The sequence below is a fragment of the Pipistrellus hanaki genome (genome assembly GCF_964339955.1).
Source record: "Pipistrellus hanaki genome assembly, contig: scaffold_41, whole genome shotgun sequence".
NCBI lineage: Eukaryota > Metazoa > Chordata > Mammalia > Chiroptera > Vespertilionidae > Pipistrellus > Pipistrellus hanaki.
In genome coordinates, this window is record NW_028182292.1 from 72724 (window position 1) to 91576 (window position 18853).

At 69.0% G+C, this 18853-nt stretch overlaps 3 protein-coding genes across 3 annotated transcripts; 1 reads left to right on the forward strand and 2 right to left on the reverse strand.

Annotated features, from left to right (window-relative positions):
- Window positions 1-683: 683 nt before the first annotated feature.
- LY6K (lymphocyte antigen 6 family member K) lies at window positions 684-2679 on the reverse strand. The gene is made up of 4 exons (XM_084907279.1): window positions 2566-2679; window positions 2138-2233; window positions 1627-1728; window positions 684-1196 (listed from the first exon to the last, which is right to left on the reverse strand). Exons 2-4 carry the CDS (start codon window positions 2214-2216, stop codon window positions 898-900), a joined length of 480 nt encoding a protein of 159 aa, XP_084763405.1. The 5' UTR covers window positions 2217-2233; window positions 2566-2679; the 3' UTR covers window positions 684-897.
- A 3895-nt stretch (window positions 2680-6574) lies between these two features.
- On the forward strand, window positions 6575-11131 carry LOC311616050 (cytochrome P450 11B1, mitochondrial-like). The gene is made up of 9 exons (XM_084907273.1): window positions 6575-6874; window positions 7129-7284; window positions 7392-7591; window positions 8061-8264; window positions 8467-8621; window positions 9869-10035; window positions 10394-10472; window positions 10549-10743; window positions 10888-11131. Exons 1-9 carry the CDS (start codon window positions 6642-6644, stop codon window positions 10999-11001), a joined length of 1503 nt encoding a protein of 500 aa, XP_084763399.1. The 5' UTR covers window positions 6575-6641; the 3' UTR covers window positions 11002-11131.
- Window positions 11132-15194: 4063 nt separating this feature from the next.
- LOC311616057 (uncharacterized protein) lies at window positions 15195-18606 on the reverse strand (the record flags this gene model as incomplete). Its single annotated transcript, XM_084907278.1, has 3 exons — window positions 15195-15369; window positions 17212-18178; window positions 18354-18606. 3 exons carry the CDS (start codon window positions 18604-18606, stop codon window positions 15195-15197), a joined length of 1395 nt encoding a protein of 464 aa, XP_084763404.1.
- Window positions 18607-18853: the final 247 nt, after the last annotated feature.

Below are 18853 nucleotides of genomic sequence, written 5' to 3' on the forward strand. Positions count from 1 at the left end.
CTGCAGCCCTGGCAGGTGGGAAAGAGGCTGCTGGCCATAGGTGGCAAGGCTTCACTTCACACAGACACCAGGAGGGGGCGTATAGGAGGCAGCCGGTCACTGCTTCACAGACAACCATGTGTCAGCCTCTCTCTCCCTCACTTCCTCTAAAAAATCAATAAAGAACGTATTTTTTAAAAGTAGAAAGGAATTGCCAGGACCGGTTTGGCTCAGTGGATAGATTAGGGGTGTCGAACTCAATCAGAGAAGGGGCCAAAATCTAAAATCCAGCCTAAATCGCAGGCCGAATGGTTTACTGAACAGTCATAAACTGACAATGTCATAAACTGACAGTGGAGTGCAGTGATGACAGCGTGGTGCGGGTCACACTGCAAGGCCTGGTGGGCTGGATTTGGCCCGCGGACCTTGTGTTTGACACATGTGGGAGCGTCGGCCTGCGGACTGAAGGGTCCCTGGTTCGGTTCCAGTCAAGGGCATGTGCCTTGGTTGTGGGCACATCCCCAGTGGGGGGTGTACAAGAGGCAGCTGGTCGATGTTTCTCTCTCATCGACGTTTCTAACTCTCTGTCCCTCTCAATTCCTCTCTGTGTAAAATCAATAAAATATATTTAAAAAAAAAAAAAAGTAAAAAGGAATGAACAGAATGTCTCCTTTTTTCTTCCTACTTCCCATATTGCATCCTGACTGGCTGGTGATGTGTGTCCTTAAGTCATCACCGTCCCCCACAAGCTGGCCCCCCTTTGTGAGCACAGCTGGCCCCAGCAGCCGTGGGCTCGCTGAGTACAGACAGCTCCCCACCTCCCATTCCAGCGCCCCTCGGAGCCAGCCACACGTTCATCAGGGAACACAATTTAATGCCACAGCTCCCCATGGAGGGCCCGCCCGGCTGGCCCTGCGCTCAGGACCCTCTGAGGCCCAGGGACACGGCGGCGAGTGCCAGGAGCAGCACCGGCCCGGCTCTGCCGCAGCGCGGGGCGCGGGCGCCCCCCGCCTCGCGGTAGTATTTCCACTCGGTGTCGTTGATGAACGGGCTGTGTGTGTTGCACATGGGCGTGTTGCAGCAGGAGGCGTAGAGGAACGGCGTCGGCTGCAGGAGGACGTAGGACTTGTAGGGCTGCATCTCATTGTCGACGGAACTGATCGCCGGGCAGGACCCGGTGCACTGCCGGGACACGTAGAAGAAACGCACCAGCATCCCTGAGGGGGCAGACAGCAGCAGCGCTGCGTGGGCGCAGGGACACGGCTGCGCACGGGTCTGCCCAGCCTGAGCCTCCGGCGCCCTCAGGCCTGTGTGGGCTGTGCGTGTGACTGGCGTCTGTGCCCACGCCTGGCCTGTGCCCGTGCCAGGACCGGGGCCGGGGCTCTGTCTGGGGTGCACAGGCGGCGGAGGCCTCCACAAGGGCTGCTCAGGCCTCTGCGACCACACACAAGTGCATGGGCGCCAGGGGCCCCGGACAGCCGAGCCATCGCCCAGGGCGGAGCTGGCCTCCAGGGAGCCGCTCGCTGCCAGGCTGGTGTGGCTCGTCTGGACCTTCGCCAGCACCGGTGAACACACCGTCAGCTGGGAAACCCCCAGTAAATGGACCTCCCAGCTCACACCGTGCTGCTCAGGGTCAGCGCAACTTACTCACGATGACAGTCACACAAAATGTATCGCCGTCTTCACAATGGGTGGGGTTGGTGCAAGACAAACTGTAGAATTCCTCGCAGACGTGGCACATAAGGCCGCCTGGAAGGAAGAAAAGGGTGGGACACCCCCCTCCTCCAGGGGGCCCAGCCTTCCCACACCCACAGAGCATCTGGCTGAGTTCCTGGTCTTTCTGAGGCTTCCCTGGCGCCCACAGGGTGTGTCTCCCTCCTCCACACCCAGACACACAGCAGGCACACAGACCCAGGCATGGACCCCACACCTCACCCAGGACCCCCCCCACACACACACACACACACACACCTGGCGTCCACATCCTGCTGCTCCGGGAACAGAGACCCCAGCTCTGGAGTCTGCCCCTTGGGTCCGCCCACCGCCCACCGCCCACCGCCCACCGCCCACCGCCCACCGCCCAGCCCGGAACCTCCTCCCGCGGTGGGCCCAGCCCTGGTTCCGGCTCTGCGCCGGGGCCGGGTCCCGCAGGACCCACCTCTCCTCCCGATCTCGGTGACGTTGGTCTCCACCCACGGCAGGCCCACGGCCAGGAGGAAGGCCAGGAGGACCGTCATCTCGCGCGGAGCTGGCCCTGGACAGAAGCAGGGCTGTCGGTCAGCTCGGCACCAGGTGTCCATCAAAGCCTGTTGCCATGGACGCAGGGCCCGCCCTCCTGCTCCTCCCCCGACAGCCCCGTGGGCCCGCCTGGGCCTGTGTCCATCCCAGCGCCCAGCGGGGACCGCACTGACCCGACCCGCACCCGCTCCTCCGGCCCCCTTCCCGCCCCTTCGACTGTGCCCGCCCACCGCGGGTCACCCCCGGGCGCTGGGCTCCTTCTGGAATGTTCCTCAGCGAGCACCCCTTCCCTGCAGCGGGCCTGGGGCCGGGCCTGGGGAGCCCGCGCACCCCGGTCTCCGTCCGCACCTGCCTGGTCCCCGTGGCGTCTGAACCTCGAAGCCGAAACTTCCAGAAGCTGCGCATGCGCCGCAGGAGCCGCTGGGCCTGAGGCCGCCCAGGATGCGCTCCCAGAAGGCCCCGCGCTCAGCGCCAGGCCTGGCTCCCGCCGGCGAGGGCCAAGGTTCCAGAAGGGCAGGCGTTGGGGGAGAGAAGGTTCCAGAAGGGCAGGCACTGGGGGGGGGGGGGGGGGGGTAGAAGGTTCCAGAAGGGCAGGCGCTGGGCGGGCAGAAGGTCCCAGAAGCTCCCAGAGGGCAGGTGCTGGTGGGAGAGGTTCCATAAGGGCAGGGGACAGTGACATGGTCCGTTCATGCTCCCGCGGTGACAAAAGACTCAAAGATGTCGGGCTCCCCTGGAGAACAGGCCTCACCGCCGGGTCAGCAGGCCTCCTGCGCGGCCTGTGGGCGGGAGGGCCCGGTTCGCTCCCGGTTCGGTCCCGGTTCGAGGGCACCCGCCTGGGCTGCGGCATGGGCCGGTGTGGGAGGAGGCAGCCCGGGGCCCAGCCCCCCGGGATCAATGGAAACAGCAACACCCCGACCCAGCCCACGCCCTCCCAGCAGGCCCTGCGGCGCTGCGGTTCCGGGTTCGAGCATCCTTCGTTCCCTCCAGCAGGGACCGGGCCGGGATGGGTCCGATCGTGCCGGCGGCCGGGGGGGGGGGGGGGGGGGGAGCCGCCGGGCTGTGCGGTCACCGGGCGGCGTCCCGGGCGGACGGCGGGGGCCACGGGCACAGCCTCCCCGGCGCCGGCGCTCCGTGTCCCGCCGGAGCCGGCCGCTCCAGCTCCGCAGCCTTCCCCGCGGGGGGCGCCCCGGAGGCGGCGAGGCCGGCGCTCCCCTCCGCAGCCTTCCGCCTCTGTCCCCCGCACCTCTGCGGGGGCGCGGCGGCAAGGCCACACGGCTCAGGGCAGAGCCCCCGGCCCCGGGCCAGCTCGGCCGGTCGCTGCGGGAGGCCGGCCTGGCTCTGACCCGGCTGGAAGCGGCCGGGCGCCGCGGGGACGGCTCTGCCTCCTGCAGGAACGGGGCCGGCCGGCAGAGGGCGCAGCGTCCGCCGCCTCCGAGGCGGAGCCACAGCCGGACCCCCTTCGGCAGGGGAGGGCGGAGGGCAGGGGGCGCCACAGCTGTGTGTCCCCCGCGGCCGGACCTCCAGGAGCTGGACGGCAGCCCTGGGGTCCGCACCCCTCTGTCCAAGGGGTGTGAGGGCCCGGGCTGCATGCAGGCCGGACCTGGGGGACTGGGACGGGGGGCCGGGCTCGGCGGGTCCCGGGCTGCAGGGGCTGAGGGTGCTGGGCGCCGCGGGGCCCCGGGGTGACAGGTGCTGCCGCGGAGGTGGGTGGCATCAGGGATGTGGAGGCGGCCCGGGCGCATGCAGGAGGTCAGCTGGCCGGTTTGCAGACCCCAATCCACGTCTTACCCAGAGGTCACAGGTCAGGAAGACGCAGGCGGGCAGCCCCTGTTCCCTCTGTGGCTCTGCCTTTGGGCTGTGCCCTCCAGGAAGCCCCTGCCCTCTCTGTGCTGCCGGAGCCTCCCCTGCAATGGGCGCAGCGGCTCCGCACAGGCTGTGGGTGATTCACCTGCACCATGAACAGGACCGGGGCCACATGATCGGCCGGAGTGCGCACGTGAACATGCAGGAGAAGCACGTGACGGAGGGGCCATGTGAAGACTGAAGGATGCAGCCGGGAGCCAGGAGCACCAGGAGCCCCGGAGCCGGAGGCAGGGAGCCCCTCCCCTGGCCCCTCGGGGGACACGGCCCTGGACGCCCTGACGGCAGGTTCTGGCCCCGGAGCGGCCACAGCACGGGCTCCTGTTGGCTGAGGCCCCGGGGCACACCCTCGGGCCCTCCTTTTGGGGCGTTGACGGGCTCCGGGGACAACAGGAGACCGCAGGCCTCGCCCTGCAGGGCTCCCCGGAGCTCTGTCCCTGTGTCTGGGGGCACCGCAGGATTGTGGGCGGGGCATGTTTTTGCCCGGGGCTCCCTAAGTCTTTGGGTCCCAGGTTTCTAAGTTCTCGCTGACACCGTTTTTGTTTTGTTAATTATGTCTATGGTGTGTGTCAGTCCCACAAGATGTTATTTAAAACGGTCAGTGTTGACTAGTTCATCAGCCTCTGCTTTGGCCCCTGTGTTCTGACTTCGTTTCTCCCCTCACCTGGGATCCTCTTCCCTCTGCCTGAGGCCCGTTCGTGTTTCCTCTGCGTGTGGGGAGCGGGGAGGAATGCCAGCCCTTCGTGACCCCAAAGTCTGAGTTCCTGTTCCCTCCGAAGGCCTGGCCTCGTGCTTCTCGCTCCGCGTACGTAGCTGTGTCTTTCCTGCCGGCTGCTTTCCATCTCCTCTTTCACGGCGGCTCTCACAGCCTGCAGGGGCGCTCGGGTCAGCTCCTGCGGGCGGGCACAGGCTCGGCCCAGCTTTCCTGGGGCTGTGTCTGTGGACATCAAAGGGGGCACACGTCTACACCCCCAAAGCCCAAGAGCAGAGCAGGGGACCAGAGGGTGGGGGTGGAGGGCAGGCGGGCAGGGCGGGCAGCAGGAGGGGCATCCTGTGGGGCAGGGCCGCTGTACCTGTGGCCAAGGTCAGGCCGCACGCCCCGCGTCCCTGCCCAAGGACGGCCGTCAGCAGGGCGCTGAGGCACACCATCCGTCTCCCCTGTCCGGAGGGGCCTTGGCACGGCCTGACTCATTGCCAGAGGAAGAGTCCTTGGGGCGGCTCCGAGCAGGGAAAAAGGGAACACTGTGCCTGGAGCCAGGAGGTCACAGTTCCATTCTGGTCAGGGCACATGTCTGGGTTGTGGGGCTCAATCCCCAGGGTGAGGCGTGCAGGAGGCAACTTGTGGAAGGTTTTCCCTAATCATTGGTGTTTCTCTCTCCCTCTCCCTTTCTCTCTGAAATCAATCTGTAATAATAAAAGCCTAATATGCAAATCAATCAAATGGTGGAACAACCGGTCACTATGACACGCACTGACCACCAGGGGGCAGATGCTCAATGCAGGAGCTACCCCCAGCCCGCAGGCCCAGGCAGCCAAGGGATGGCCCTGATGGCCAGCCAGACCTAGGGATCCTACCCATGCAGAAATTTCATGCACCAGGCCTCTAGTAAAATTATATTTAGGGGGAAAATAAGAAAACAGCCCTGGGAGTGTGGCCCTCCCAGCTAAACCCGCACACGCCCTGTATCCTTCTTCTGGAGCCTGAGCCGAGGCCCCATGGCCCCGCTCCAGCCCCAAATCAGGGTCAGGCTGGGAGGCACAGCTCTGGGAGCCTCGGGAGGTCACAGAAGCCCTAGGCCTCCATCTCCTTGTCTGAAATGGGAACAGCGATGGCGAGACCCATTTTGTGGGAGCGCTGCCCGGCCACCATACCCCACCCGGGTCCGCTCCGCGGTGCACCTGCTCGGACAACCCCAGGAGAGTGGGGAGCCCACCACCACTCCATCTGCCCCCCGAGGCCTGGGCCCCTGAGAGCCGTGCAGGGTGAGCGAGCAGGTGTGGCACCGCCGCAGCCCTGGGGCGGCACATCTAACGCAAGCTGTGTCCTCCTCAGCCTCGGGAGTGTCCCCATGGACCAGACAGACGGACAGACAGGTCCCTGTGCCACCCCAACTGCCTGGGGCGGGAAGTCCCCCTGGGAGGGACCCTGGCCAGCGCGTCTCACTCCCTGCAGCCGCTCAGCCGGAAAGGGAAGGGCCGCTCAGCCCCGCCTCCTGGAATGAGATAAAAATACCCAAGGCCCCTCTCTCATCTGATAAGATAAGGAGCCCATCCATCTTGCTCCCTTCAAGGTGGGGGGCGTGAGGCCTGGTCCAGCCCAGTCTGATCCAGCCCCCAGCCCGACCCCGCACCTGCCCGGGGCACCCACCACCCCGCAGCAGGCCGCATGGACCCGGGATGAGGCGCCCGCCCACCTCATCCCTGTCCTTTGGGGGACCCCCCGGCCCTGACCCCTTCCCAGGCACCCTGGCCTGGCCCAGGGACACTTTCTCCCATGACGCCATCAGAGAGTCAGGCCTCTGAGCCAGATAAGAGGGCAGGGCGAGGGGCGGAGGGAGCCGGGCATGGCATTCCGGGCCAGGGCGGCCGTGGCGATGGCAGGGCCCCAGCAGCCCCTGCGCTGGGCGCGGGCACTGGGCACCAGCGCGGCTGCGGCCCCCCGGGCGCTGCCCTTCGAGGCCATGCCCCGGTGCCCCGGCAGCAGGTGGCTGCGGGTGCTGCGCGTCTGGAGGGAGGGCTCGGAGGACCTGCACCTGCAGATGCAGCAGGCCTTCCGGGAGCTGGGGCCCATTTTCCGGTGAGCGCCCCCGCCCGCCTGGGCTCTGCGCCCTCCGGGGCCGGCTGGGCCGGGGCAGCGCCGCCCGCTCGTCCTGAAGTCCAGGGGGCCGGCAGGAGGGCTGCCCCTCGGAGCTGGGGAGAAGCGGGGAGGGGAGGGGAGAGGAGGGGAGAGGAGGGGAGAAGCGGGGAGGGGAGGGGAGAGAAGGGGAGGGGAGGGGAGGGGAGGTCTCCTGCGGCCCAGGACGCGGCCACACGGCTCTGCCTCTGTCCCAGGTACGACGTGGGAGCGAGGCACATGGTGTGCGTGACGCTGCCCGAGGACGTGGAGAAGCTGAAGCAGGCGGAGGGCCGCCAGCCCCGCAGGATGGTCCTGGAGCCCTGGCTGGCCCACCGGCAGCAGCGCGGCCACAAGCACGGCGTGTTCTTGCTGTGAGGGCGGCGGGGGGGGGGGGGGGGGGGTGCCCCGAGGAGAGGAGGAGGAGGGCCGCGGGGCCTGCTGCTGGCGGGTGCCCTGACGCTCGCTCTCTGCCCCACAGGAACGGGCCGGCCTGGCGCTCGGACCGCCTGCGGCTGAACCCGGACGTGATGTCGCCGCAGGCCGTGCAGAAGTTCGTGCCCATGGTGGACCGGGTGGCCAGGGACTTCTGCGGGGCCCTCATGGCCAAGGTGCAGCAGAACGCCCGCGGGAGCCTCACCCTGGACATCCAGCCCAGCATCTTCTACTACACCCTGGAGGGTGGGTCTCCGGCCGGGCGGGGGCAGGGGGCTGGGGGGCAGAGGCCAGGAGCCAGTGGTCAGGGGGCCGGGGCACAGGGACCAGGGGCAGGGGGCTGGGGAGCAGGGGGAGGGCCAGGGCCAGGGGCAGGGGGCTGGGGGGCAGAGGCCAGGAGCCAGCAGTCAGGGGGCAGGAGCTGGCAGTCAGGGGCCAGGGGCAGGGGCTGGGGGGCAGAGGCCAAAAGCCAGCAGTCAGGGGCCAGGGGCAGGGGGCTGGGGAGCAGGGGGAGGGCCAGGGCCAGGGGCAGGGGGCTGGGGGGCAGAGGCCAGGAGCCAGCAGTCAGGGGGCCGGGGCACAGGGACCAGGGGCAGGGGGCTGGGGAGCAGGGGCAGGGGCAGGGGCAGGGGCTGGGGGCCAGGGGCCCGGAGGGCGGGCAGAGGCCGCAGTGAGGCCCTGGGCTGCCATGCCCTCAGCGGCCCCTCCTCCACAGCCAGCAACTTGGTCCTTTTTGGCGAGCGGCTGGGCCTCCTCAGCCAGAGCCCGAGCCGGGCCAGCCTGGACTTCATCGGCGCGCTGCAGGCCATGCTGGAGTCCACCATGCGGCTCATGTTCATGCCCCGGAGCCTGTCCCGCTGGACCAGCCCCCAGGCGTGGAAGAAGCACTTCGAGGCCTGGGACTGCATCTTCCAGTACGGTGAGCGGGGAGGGGGGAGGCGGAGGGGGAGGGGGCAGGGAGGGGGGAGCCAAGGGGAGGGGGAGGGAGGGGCCAGGCGGGCTGCATGGCTGGGACCCGGGCCTCAGTCAGAGAAGGGAACTGAGGCTCACAGAGGCCCCGGGACTGTGCAGGGAGCCGGGCAGAGGGTGACTGGCTGACGCAGGAGGCTCTGTGCCCACAGCCAACAGCTCCATCAAGAAGATCTACCAGGAGCTGGCGCTCGGGCGCCCCCAGCACTACAGCGGGGTGGTGGCCGAGCTGCTCCTGCACGCGGACATGACGCTGGACGCCATCAAGGCCAGCTCCATCGACCTCACGGCCGGCAGCGTGGACACGGTCAGGCCCGCAGCACCTGGGCCCCGGGGCTCCCCAAAGTGCCCTCGGCCCCCACCCCCTGGCTAGGCGGCCGCAGCTCCGTCTTGTGCTCCGCCTGGGGAATGAGCTCGGAGGGGAGGCACACGGAGTGACCTCGCAGGGCGGCTGTGCTGTCACTGGAGGGGCCCGGGCTCCGGCAGCCTGCAGAGGGACCCCATGCAGACCATCGGGGTGCCAGCAAGAGGGCACAGCCAGGCCGGCCGCCAGGGCCCTGCAGGGACCATGGCATTTGGTCTTAAAGATCCCATGGAGGCGGCAGCTGGTGGCAGGCAGGGCAGCACGGCTCCCGCTGACCGGGGAGAGAGCAGATGGCAGCCCGCGTGGGGGCAGGGCGGGCCAGAGCCTGCAGCCAGCCAGTGCCTCCCGCCTCCAGCCCCAGCCTCCCCCCAGCCTCTCAGGCCACTCGGCCTGGCAGCGCTCTGGGCCTGGCACCCGGGATGCTGAGGCTCAGGTCCGTGGCAAGACCCGCCCCGACCAGAAGCCAAGATGCCCTCAGTGCGAGCGAGCCCAGCGGATGCACCTCAGGCGGCTCCAGCAGGCTTCCTGGGGGCGGGACTTCGGGCTGAATGTGGAACAACCACCCAGCAGCTAGCCAGGCCTGCGGGGGCAGCAGTCCCGGGGGGGGGGCAGCAGGCAGCAAGGGGAGGCAGCGAGGCTGAGTGGGGGGCAGATAAGGGCAGAGGTCAGGGCCACTGCAAGGCAGGGCTCAGTGCCAGGCCTCATCGCCCTGCAGGCTGCCTGGAGCTTGGGTCCCCCGTAACAGACAAGGCCCCATTGGTCACAGGGCGCAGCACGGACAGGTCACTGCCGTGTGTCTGGAGATGCAGGGCATGTTGCCATGGTGATGAGATTAGGAGAGCATCCATCCGCAGGTCTCAGGCTGGGCTGGGGTGCCTCTCCCTGCACATGGGAACGGCCCAGGGGGAGGAGCTGCCCCAGGCACCACCCCAAATAGATGGCGAGGGGGAGCCCCTGCTGGAGCCAGAGGGGGGTGGGAACCCCCAGAGGTGGCAGGGCCGGTCTCCCGGGGGCTGGGGCTCAGGGAAAGCAGAGGGGGTGGGTTCTAGGGTCCTGCCTGCAGGGTCGGTGCCCTGGGCTCCATCCTGCTCTCAGCAGGCACACCCCTGGTCTGAGACACCCGCCCGGGGAGGGGGCCGGGGCCGAGGCACAGCCTGCGCCAAGTCTGAACCGGCTCCCCGCTCCCGCAGACAGCCTACCCCTTGCTGATGACCCTCTTCGAGCTGGCGCGCAACCCCGAGGTGCAGCAGGCCCTGCGTCAGGAGAGCCTGCAGGCCGAGGCCGCCATCTCCGAGAACCCCCAGAGGGCCGTGGCCGAGCTGCCCCTGCTGCGGGCCGCGCTCAAGGAGACCCTGAGGTGGGTGCGCCCGAGGCACCCGCCCCCGGCACCGCTGCCCGGGCCCCGCACAGGTCCTGGCTGTGGGCAGCTCTGCCGAGGGTGCACCCCGGCCCCGGCCCCTCAGGGACAGGGCTCCTTGTCCCCCGGCCTCACTGCAGACGCTGGGGCTGGGGAGCAGTTTGGGCGGAGCTCAGGAGGGGCCGCAGGTCCCAGTCCCAAAGGGACCTGCGAGGGCGGGCCCTGGCGGAGGAGGAGGGGCCCTAGCGGAGGAGGAGGGGCCCTGGCGGAGGAGGAGGGGCCCTGGCGGAGGAGGAGGGGCCCTGGCGGAGGAGGAGGGGCCCTGGCCCATGACGAGCTGCTGCTGCCCTGTCCATAGGCTGTACCCCGTGGGCATCTCTGTGGACCGGCAGGTGAACTCGGACTTGGTCCTGCAGAACTACCACGTCCCGGCAGGGGTGAGCGAGGCCCCGCCCTCCCCAGGCCAAGCAGGGACCTGCACCCCACCTGCTGACCGCCCTCCGCTGCCTGCAGACGCTGATCACAGTGCAACTCTACTACCTGGGCCGAAACCCCGCCGTGTTCGCGAGGCCCGAGCTCTACCAGCCGCAGCGCTGGCTGCACCGCGGCTCCGGCGCCAGGCTGCCCCACCTGGCCTTCGGCTTCGGCCCCCGACAGTGCCTGGGCCGGCGCCTGGCCGAGATGGAGATGCTGCTGCTGCTGCACCACGTGAGCGGCCGGGGCGGGGGCGGGCGGGGCCGGAGGGGGTGGGGCCTGTGGGGCGGGGCCTGATGGCAGAGGGGGGCCTGTGGGCGGGGCCTGTGGGCGGGGACATGGGACTGACCAGCCTCAGGGGACCCGCCTCTGTCCTAGGTGCTGAAACACTTCCAGGTGGACACGCTCACGCAAGAGGATATCAAGATGGTCTACCGGTTCGTCCTGATGCCGTCCGTCATCCCGCTGCTGACCTTCCGGGCCCTCAGTTAGTCCCCTCGCCGCACCCCTCCCCGCCGCGCCTCCAGCTCCCCTCTGCCCGCCCCCGGGCCCCGCCTGCTTCCGCCAGGCCTGCTCCCTGAGCCACACCTCCAGCCAGCACCTGCCCAGCACCTGCCGAGCGCCTGCCCAGCGCCTGCACCAGCGCCTGCCCAGCCAGCATCTGCCCAGAACCTCCCCAGCCAGCATCTGCCCAGAACCTCCCCAGCCAGCACCTGCCCAGCCAGCACCTGCCCAGCATCTGCCCAGCGCCTGCCCAGCGCCTGCCCAGCCAGCACCTGCCCAGCACCTGCCCAGCACCTGCACCAGCGGACAGCCAGCCCTCGGAGGTCGGGCAGGGCTGGGGTGAGTCTTGGTTGCAGGCCAGGACCATGTGCCAGTCCCCCGGCGCCTTCTCCTGCGAGGAACGCCCTCCGAGGGCCTTGAGTCCCACCCTGGCACCAGGACCGGCTCCAGCTCCCGCGTGTCCACCCATGGGGCCTCGGACCCTGTCCCTCGCCTCTCGTCCAGTCCTGCTCTTTCCCTGCGAGGACCGACAGCGTGGTCCGGCCTGCTCGAGCCAGGTCACACACACACTCCTTGCCCGCGCTCTGGCCTGGAGCTGAGCCTGGAGCAGGGCCGCCGTCCGCCCACCGCCTGTTCTCAGCCACGGGCCCTCTGCCCCCGACACCCTCTGCGGTGGGGCTGAGCCTCCCGCCGCAGGGCTGGGTGGACCACCGAGGGCCCAATAGGACATCTGGGCCAAGGATACCCTGAGAGCAGGACCGCCAACCCCCGGCCGCCATCAGGGTGACTACAGAGAAGCCTCTGGAAGAGTGGGAGGGGCAGCGCAGCCACGTGCTCCCTTTTAAAAAATGTATTTGTATTGATTTCAGAGAGGAAGGGAGCGGGAGTGAGATAGGATCATCAACGATGAGAGAGAATCATTGATCAACTGCCTCCTGCACGCCCCCTACTGGGTCTGACCCCGAAACCCGGGACCCTTCAGTCCGCAGGCCGATGCCCTATCCACTGAGCACACCAGCCAGGGCCCCTGTGCTCCCTTTAATGAAGTCCTCCATCTGCAGTGCCGGCTACCCCTTCACACTGAGCCCTCAGTATTGGGGCCCTGGCCTCGTGGGTGGGAGAGGTTTTGAGCAGCTGGGAGCGGGGGGGGGGGGGGGGGAGGGGGGGGGTCCGTGCTGGCAAGCCTGGCAGTCAGTCCCACGAGGTTAGGCCAGCGACACGGGGAAGCTGGTGAGGTTCTGGCGAGACCCTCCCGAGACCACCCCGGCTCCCGCAGCTGAGGGTGGGGTAGCCAGTGGGCGCCCCCTCCCCTCCCCTCTCTAGAGCCCCAGCTGTCTCCCTCGGCCATATCTCCACACTCTCCTCGAAGCCCTAAGGTCCCCACAGACTCAAAACCTGGGGAGCAGCTGTCCGAGCTCACCCCAACCTGCCTCCCACGCTGCTCCTCTCTGACTTGGCGGGGGGGGGGGGTGGGGGGCAGCCCTGCCTGGGCCCTTCCTCCGTCTTGTCACCTTCCTGCAGGGCATATGCCCCCCCTCGCCCGCAGCTTCCTCTCCCCAGCCCGCCCTCCCTCCCGCCGTCCCAGCTTCAATAAACATCGGGTCAGAACCACCTGGCCCATGTCCTGAGCATGTTCCTGCGTGAAGCCAAGAACCCACACTACCGGCCTCGCCCCTCCAGGCCCGCTGGGACGGGACCCCTGCTCCCACGCCGTTTTCTTCTGGGGGGCGGGAGCAGAGCGGACCAGGGACCCCTCAGGTCCTCTCACCACCGAGCTGAAAGGGAGACGCAGCCCCAAACCCAGACAAAGGGCGCTTCTCCCCGCGCCCCTCCTCCCCGCGCCCCTCCTCCCCGCGCCCTTTCTTCCCACGCCCCTTCTTCCCACACCCCTCCTCCCCGCGCCCCTCCTCCCCGCGCGCCTTCTCCCCATGTCCCTCCTCCCCGTGCCCCTTCCCATGCCGCGGCTGTGAGGAGTGCAGGACCCGGAGCCAGGAAAGCTGGGAGCCCCAGCACCCCCTCCTGCGTCTGCCCAGCACCCCCTCCTGCGTCTGCCCAGCACCCCCTCCTGCATCTGCCCAGCACCCCCTTTCCTGTCTGCCCAGCACCCCCTTTCCTGTCTGCCCAGCACCCCCTCCTGCGTCTGCCCAGCACCCCCTTTCCTGTCTGCCCAGCACCCCCTCCTGCGTGTGCCCAGCACCCCCTTTCCTGTCTGCCCAGCACCCCCTCCTGTGTCTGCCCAGCACCCCCTCCTGTGTCTGCCCAGCACCCCCTCCTGTGTCTGCCCAGCACCCCCTTTCCTGTCTGCCCAGCACCCCCTCCTGTGTCTGCCCAGCACCCCCTCCTGTGTCTGCCCAGCACCCCCTTTCCTGTCTGCCCAGCACCCCCTTTCCTGTCTGCCCAGCCCCCGTGAGAGACCCGTGACACCACACACCGCACCCTGTGGGGTGGGGGTGCAGGGGAAGGATGTGGGAGGAAGGGTGCCCCACCCCCATTTCACACCGCGTTGACAACATTTTTAACTTTCCTTTTTGAAGTCAGTTCACACAAAGAACTTTCAAAATCAGTCCAGTGTTTATCCGCCTCGCAGCTTCTTCGGTGCTAACATCACCGTGTTAGGGTGAGGCAGGAAGTCACCCGTGATCCGGCACCGCCTGTTCACACCCCCCACCTGCGTCCTTGCCTGGGGTCCGCCCACCGCCCAGACCCCTAGTCGCCATCACAGCCGTTCTTGGCCGGGGGCACCTTGGTCACCGGTGTGTTGGTCAATACAAGCGCCCGGCCTCCAGGGGCTGCAGCCCCAATCGGAGGGCCGGGGCACAGCCGCCCAGCCACGGCCTCCAGAGCGCGGGCCGACCGGTCCCGGTGGGCCTTCCTGTCTGTCCCAGACGTGGTGGCTGCCCGCTGACCTGCTCCCAGGGGGCAGGGTCCCCGGCCTGCCCCCGCGGGCTTTCTGTGCCCTGGCTTCACCGCCCTCCCGCCGGCGGCTGGTCACTCCTGGTCACTCCGATCACTGTGGTCATTCCTGGACACTGTGGTCACTCCTGGACACTCCGGTCACGCCTGGCAGGGAGTCAGGGAGCACAGTGCATGGGTGAGGCCGTATGCAATTGGGGGGGTGCCTGCGGGGTGTGTGTGGTGGTGCCGTGGGCAGCACGTGTGTAGGGAGGCGGGGCTCCGCCAATGGAGCCGCAGGACCGAGCCTCCGTTTCAAGACCCTGGCGGCTCCCCAGTTTCCATTTCCCCGTACGGCCCCGCCCCTCTCCCGCCCGAGGCCCCGCCCCCTCGGAGCCCGAGGGCGCCGTGCAGAGGCGGGAGGTGAGGCCTGGGCCTCCGGGGGCACCCAGCTCACACACCTGGAGGGCTTGGGCAGGCACCCCTTCCCGGGCCGCCCCCCGAGAGGCTCCAGAGGAGACATGGAACCTGCCCGGAAGGGAGACAGTTCCTGGGAGAGAACGGGGAACTCGGCCCGCACAGCGTGGGGCCTGGCCGCCCCCGCAGCCTCCCCCTCCGGGCGGGGTGCCCAGCACCTCCAAGGGCGGAGACGGGCTGGCGAGGGCCCGATCTCCCATGTGGGCCCCGGGGCGCACCTCCCCAGAGGGCTCCAAGCGCAGCCAGGACCGGGAGGGCCCGCGACCCCCAGGGACGGGAGTTAGAGCCTCAGCCGCACGGGCCGCCACCGCGGGGTCGCGCATGGAACCGGAAACTGAAGCGGAGCCGCTTCACTGTGCGGCGCGCGCCTCGGCCACGAGAGGGCGCGCGAGGGACGCCGAGGGGGACCAGCACCAGGGACAGGGCCGGCGGGAGGGCGCTCACCGGGCCTCCTGGGCCCTCCGGAGGGCGTGGAGGAAGCCCCAGGGCCCGCGGGACCCGGGAGGGCGGAGAGCTGGGTGCGAGGTGGGACTGCAGGGCCACTGCATGGCCGAGACGCAAGAATGGAGGACTTGGGGCCCTGGGCAGTTTGGCTCCGTGATCCTGCGGACGGAAGGGTCCCCAGTTCGATGGCGCATGCCCGTGATTCTTATCATTGACATTTCTCTCCCTTCCTCTCTGAAATCAATAAAGATATATTTTAAAAGTAGTAATGAATTCTCAGTCCCACAGCACCATCTCTGGAGCTGTATTTCCGTGTAAATGAGCTTGTCCAGTTACTTCCTGAGCTCCTCGTACAGGCTGGGCAGTGTTCACAGCGGGGCAGTGCCAGGGGCTTCATGGCAGGAGGGGCGGGCGCTGGAGCACAGGGCACGGGAGAGGGTGTGCTGCCCCCTGGTTAGCACCCTGGGGCCCGGAGGGATGGCAGGCACGGCCCCCTGCTGCGCGTCCTGGGCGTCTTCAGCCCAGGGCACGTCCTTGGCGGAACTGGCCCCGATGACAGAGGCTAAAACCCCAGGCGCTGACCACAGAGCAACCCAGACCTCCAAGGCAGACAACCAACAGCGACCGTAGCAACAGGGCCAGGCCCCCCTCCGCCCTGGGGGTGGTGCTCTGGCCCCGGGAGATGGGATTCCGCTCTGGACCCTCCTCACCCCGAAACGCCCCGCCTCAGGGGCCCCGGAGTGCTGGGCTGTGCCAGGACCACCGCTGGCTCCCGCCCAGGCCACACCTCGATGGCTGCCGCCCATGTTTCCAGCAGAGACCCAGGCAACCAAACCGCCCCCGCACATTCCGGAGGGCCAGGCGAGCTCAGACCTGCCTCCCTGAGGCCCTGCGACAGCGGGGCCACCCCAGCAGGTGGGCGGCCGGTCAGGAGGCAGAGCAGGTGCTGGCCTGGGCGCTGGGGACGCGGGGCGTATGCCGCCGGAGCACAGGTCACAGGCGAAGGTCTGTGTGGACAGGGAGGCCACAGGCTCACAGCGGGACCAGCAGCTAACGTGGTCACAACAGCCGCCCTCTCAGACGGCCGGCAGGACCACCTGCCAGCCCTGCCCCCCGATTTTCCGAAGGGCTCCACAGGCTGCTGGGGGCTGGCGTCACGCAGACCGGGGGCTCGGCCGCCGGCAGTCGGACACTTTCTCTTCTTCTTTATTGACTTCGGAGAGGAAGGGAGAGAGAGATACACCGGTGATGAGAGAGAAGCATGGATCGGCTGCCTACAGCTCGCCCCACGCTGGGGATGGAGCCTGCAACCCGGGCCCGGGCCCTGACCGGGAAGTGAACTGTGACCTCCAGGTTCCTAAGCCGGCGCTCCACCCTGAGCCAGGCCGGCGGGCCGGGCAGGACACCTTGGCAAAGGGTGCCCGGGCCTCCTGCCGGACCCACAGCCGGGACCCTGGGACGTGTGCGAGGCCGTTCGGATGCTGAGGGTCCCCGAATGCTGCGGGGGCCTGTCTTGTGGGAGGCAAAGCCACTGGGGCCTTCACCCCGGGTTTGCTGAGCTCCTGCCGCAGGCCAGGCTCTGCCTGCCGGACACACGCACGTCGGTCGCGGCCTCCGGGCTGATGTCTGGGGGAGGCACCCAGCAGGGGCCCAGAGCGCCCCTCGGAGGGACGGCGATGTCACCCCCTAAGGACAAGCCCGAGCTCGGGATAGATGCGCAGGCCCTGCTGGGACCGGCGGAGGCAGCCCTGCCCAGACCCAGTCCTGCCCCTGGAGAGCAGAGTCTGCTGACGCCGAGTGCTTGGGCTCTGGAACCACCGGTGCCACCACCCCTGGGTGGGGACAGCCCAGGTCACACAAGCCTGGACTTCAGCCTCCGAGGACCAGCCCGAGGAGTCCCAGCCGCCTTTCCCTGACCCCACAGACCAGCAAGGAGCTGCCCGAGCCCAGAGCTCCGCAGGCACACTCCCACCGCACACACACGAGCACACGCGCGCGCGCACACACACGCTCACACACACACACCCCACACACACATGCACAAACACGAGCACACACACGAGCACACGCACATACCCGCGCACACACACACATACACACACACACCCGCACACACACGCACACGCACACTCCCACACGCACACGCACAAACACGAGCGCACACACACACACACACACACACACACACACACACATGAGCACTCTCCCGCCTGTGGGTCCTCCGCCCGCGCGCACGGGGCGCCTCCCGCAGCCCGGGGCTCGGCGGACCCGCCAGTGGGGTCAGGACCAGCGTCCCCTCCGCCCGCGACTCCGCCCCCCGCCCATCCGCTCCCGCCGGCCCCGCCCCCGGCCCCGCCCCGCCATCCGCCCCGCCATCCGCCCCACCTGGAGCGCCGGGCAGTCCGGGCGGAGCGGGCGGTGAGTCCGGCGGGGCGGCGGGGGCGCCGCGGGGAGGCCGGGGTCGGGGGGAGGCCCGGCGGGGGGGAGGCCCGGGGTCCGGGTGGGTCCGGCGGGGGAGAGGGGCTGAGCCGCCCGCTGCTCCGAAGGTCCGGGCGCGGGGACCGGCGGCGGCGCAGGCTCGGCCGGTCGCCCAGCGCGGGCTCCACGCGGCCGCTCGCGGGGCCGGGGCGGGGGCCGGGGCCGGGGCCGGACTGGCCGCCCCGGTGGGTCACCCCTGGTGGGTTGGCATCGGTTACGCAAGCAGCTGCGGGGCCGGGGCGCCGGCCTCCTCCCCCCGGACCCGGCAGCTCCGCCTCCCGCCTCCCCGCGGCCCGGCGCCGGCTTCCCCGAAACCACCGGAGCGGGGGAGCGGGGAGCACGTGCTCTGCCTGCACCCGACCCTGCCAACGCTCTGCACCCGGCTCCCCGCCCCCTGGGGGGGCCCGATGGACCCCCTGGCTGGACCCCGATGGACCCTCCTTTCTGGGGCCTGATGGACCCCCTGGCTGGGGCCCGATGCACCCCCTTTCTGGGGCCTGATGCACCCCCTGGCTGGGGCCTGATGGACCCCCTGGCTGGACCCCGATGGACCCCCTTTCTGGGGCCTGATGCACCCCCTGGCTGGGGCCTGATGGACCCCCTGGCTGGACCCCGATGGACCCCCTTTCTGGGGCCTGATGCACCCCCTTTCTGGGGCCCGATGGGCCCCCCCTGACTGGGGCCTGATGGACCCCATGGCTGGGCCTGGCTGGGGCCTGATGGACCCCCTGGCTGGGGCCTGATGGACCCCCTGGCTGGGGCCTGATGGACCCCCTGGCTGGGGCCTGATAGACCCCCTGGCTGGGCCTGGCTGGGGCCTGATGGACCCCCTGGCTGGGCCTGGCTGGGGCCTGATGGACCCCCTGGCTGGGGCCTGATGGACCCCCTGGCTGGGCCTGGCTGGGGCCTAATGGACCCCCTGGCTGGGCCTGGCTGGGGCCTGATGGACCCCCTGGCTGGACCCCCTGGCTGGGGCCTGATGGACCCCCTGGCTGGACCCCCCTGGCTGGGGCCTGATGGACCCCCTGGCTGGACCCCCTGGCTGGGGCCTGGACGGGGGCCAGGCAGGCAGGCGAAGCCTGGGGCCCCTCCCTCCCCAAGTCTCTTCTCTCCCTGCTGAGCTTCCTCCCAGGGAGCCTCCAATGGAGTCCCCGCCCCCACCGCCTGGCAGAGGCCCAGACCCTCCCCGGGCGCCTCCTCGGAGCGGGCCCAGGGCCTCAGCCAGCACCGCCCGTGCTCGGCCTGTTTCCGGCCCCAGAACTGGGGAGAAGCAGGTACTGAACGGGTCTCGGTCTTCAGCATCAGTACGGCCCAGATCGTCCCAGTCCCCGAGCGCCAGGCGGCCCTGGGCAGCTGCTCCGCTGGGCACGCCTCCCTCCCCGCCCCTGGGTCCCATGTCCAGCACGGAGCTGGCCATGGAAAGTTCTGGAGTGGGAATTTTTTTTAAATATATTTTATTGATTTTTTTACAGAGAGGAAAGTATAGAGGGATAGAGAGTTAGAAACATCAAGGAGAGAGAAACATCAACCAGCTGCCTCCTGCACACCC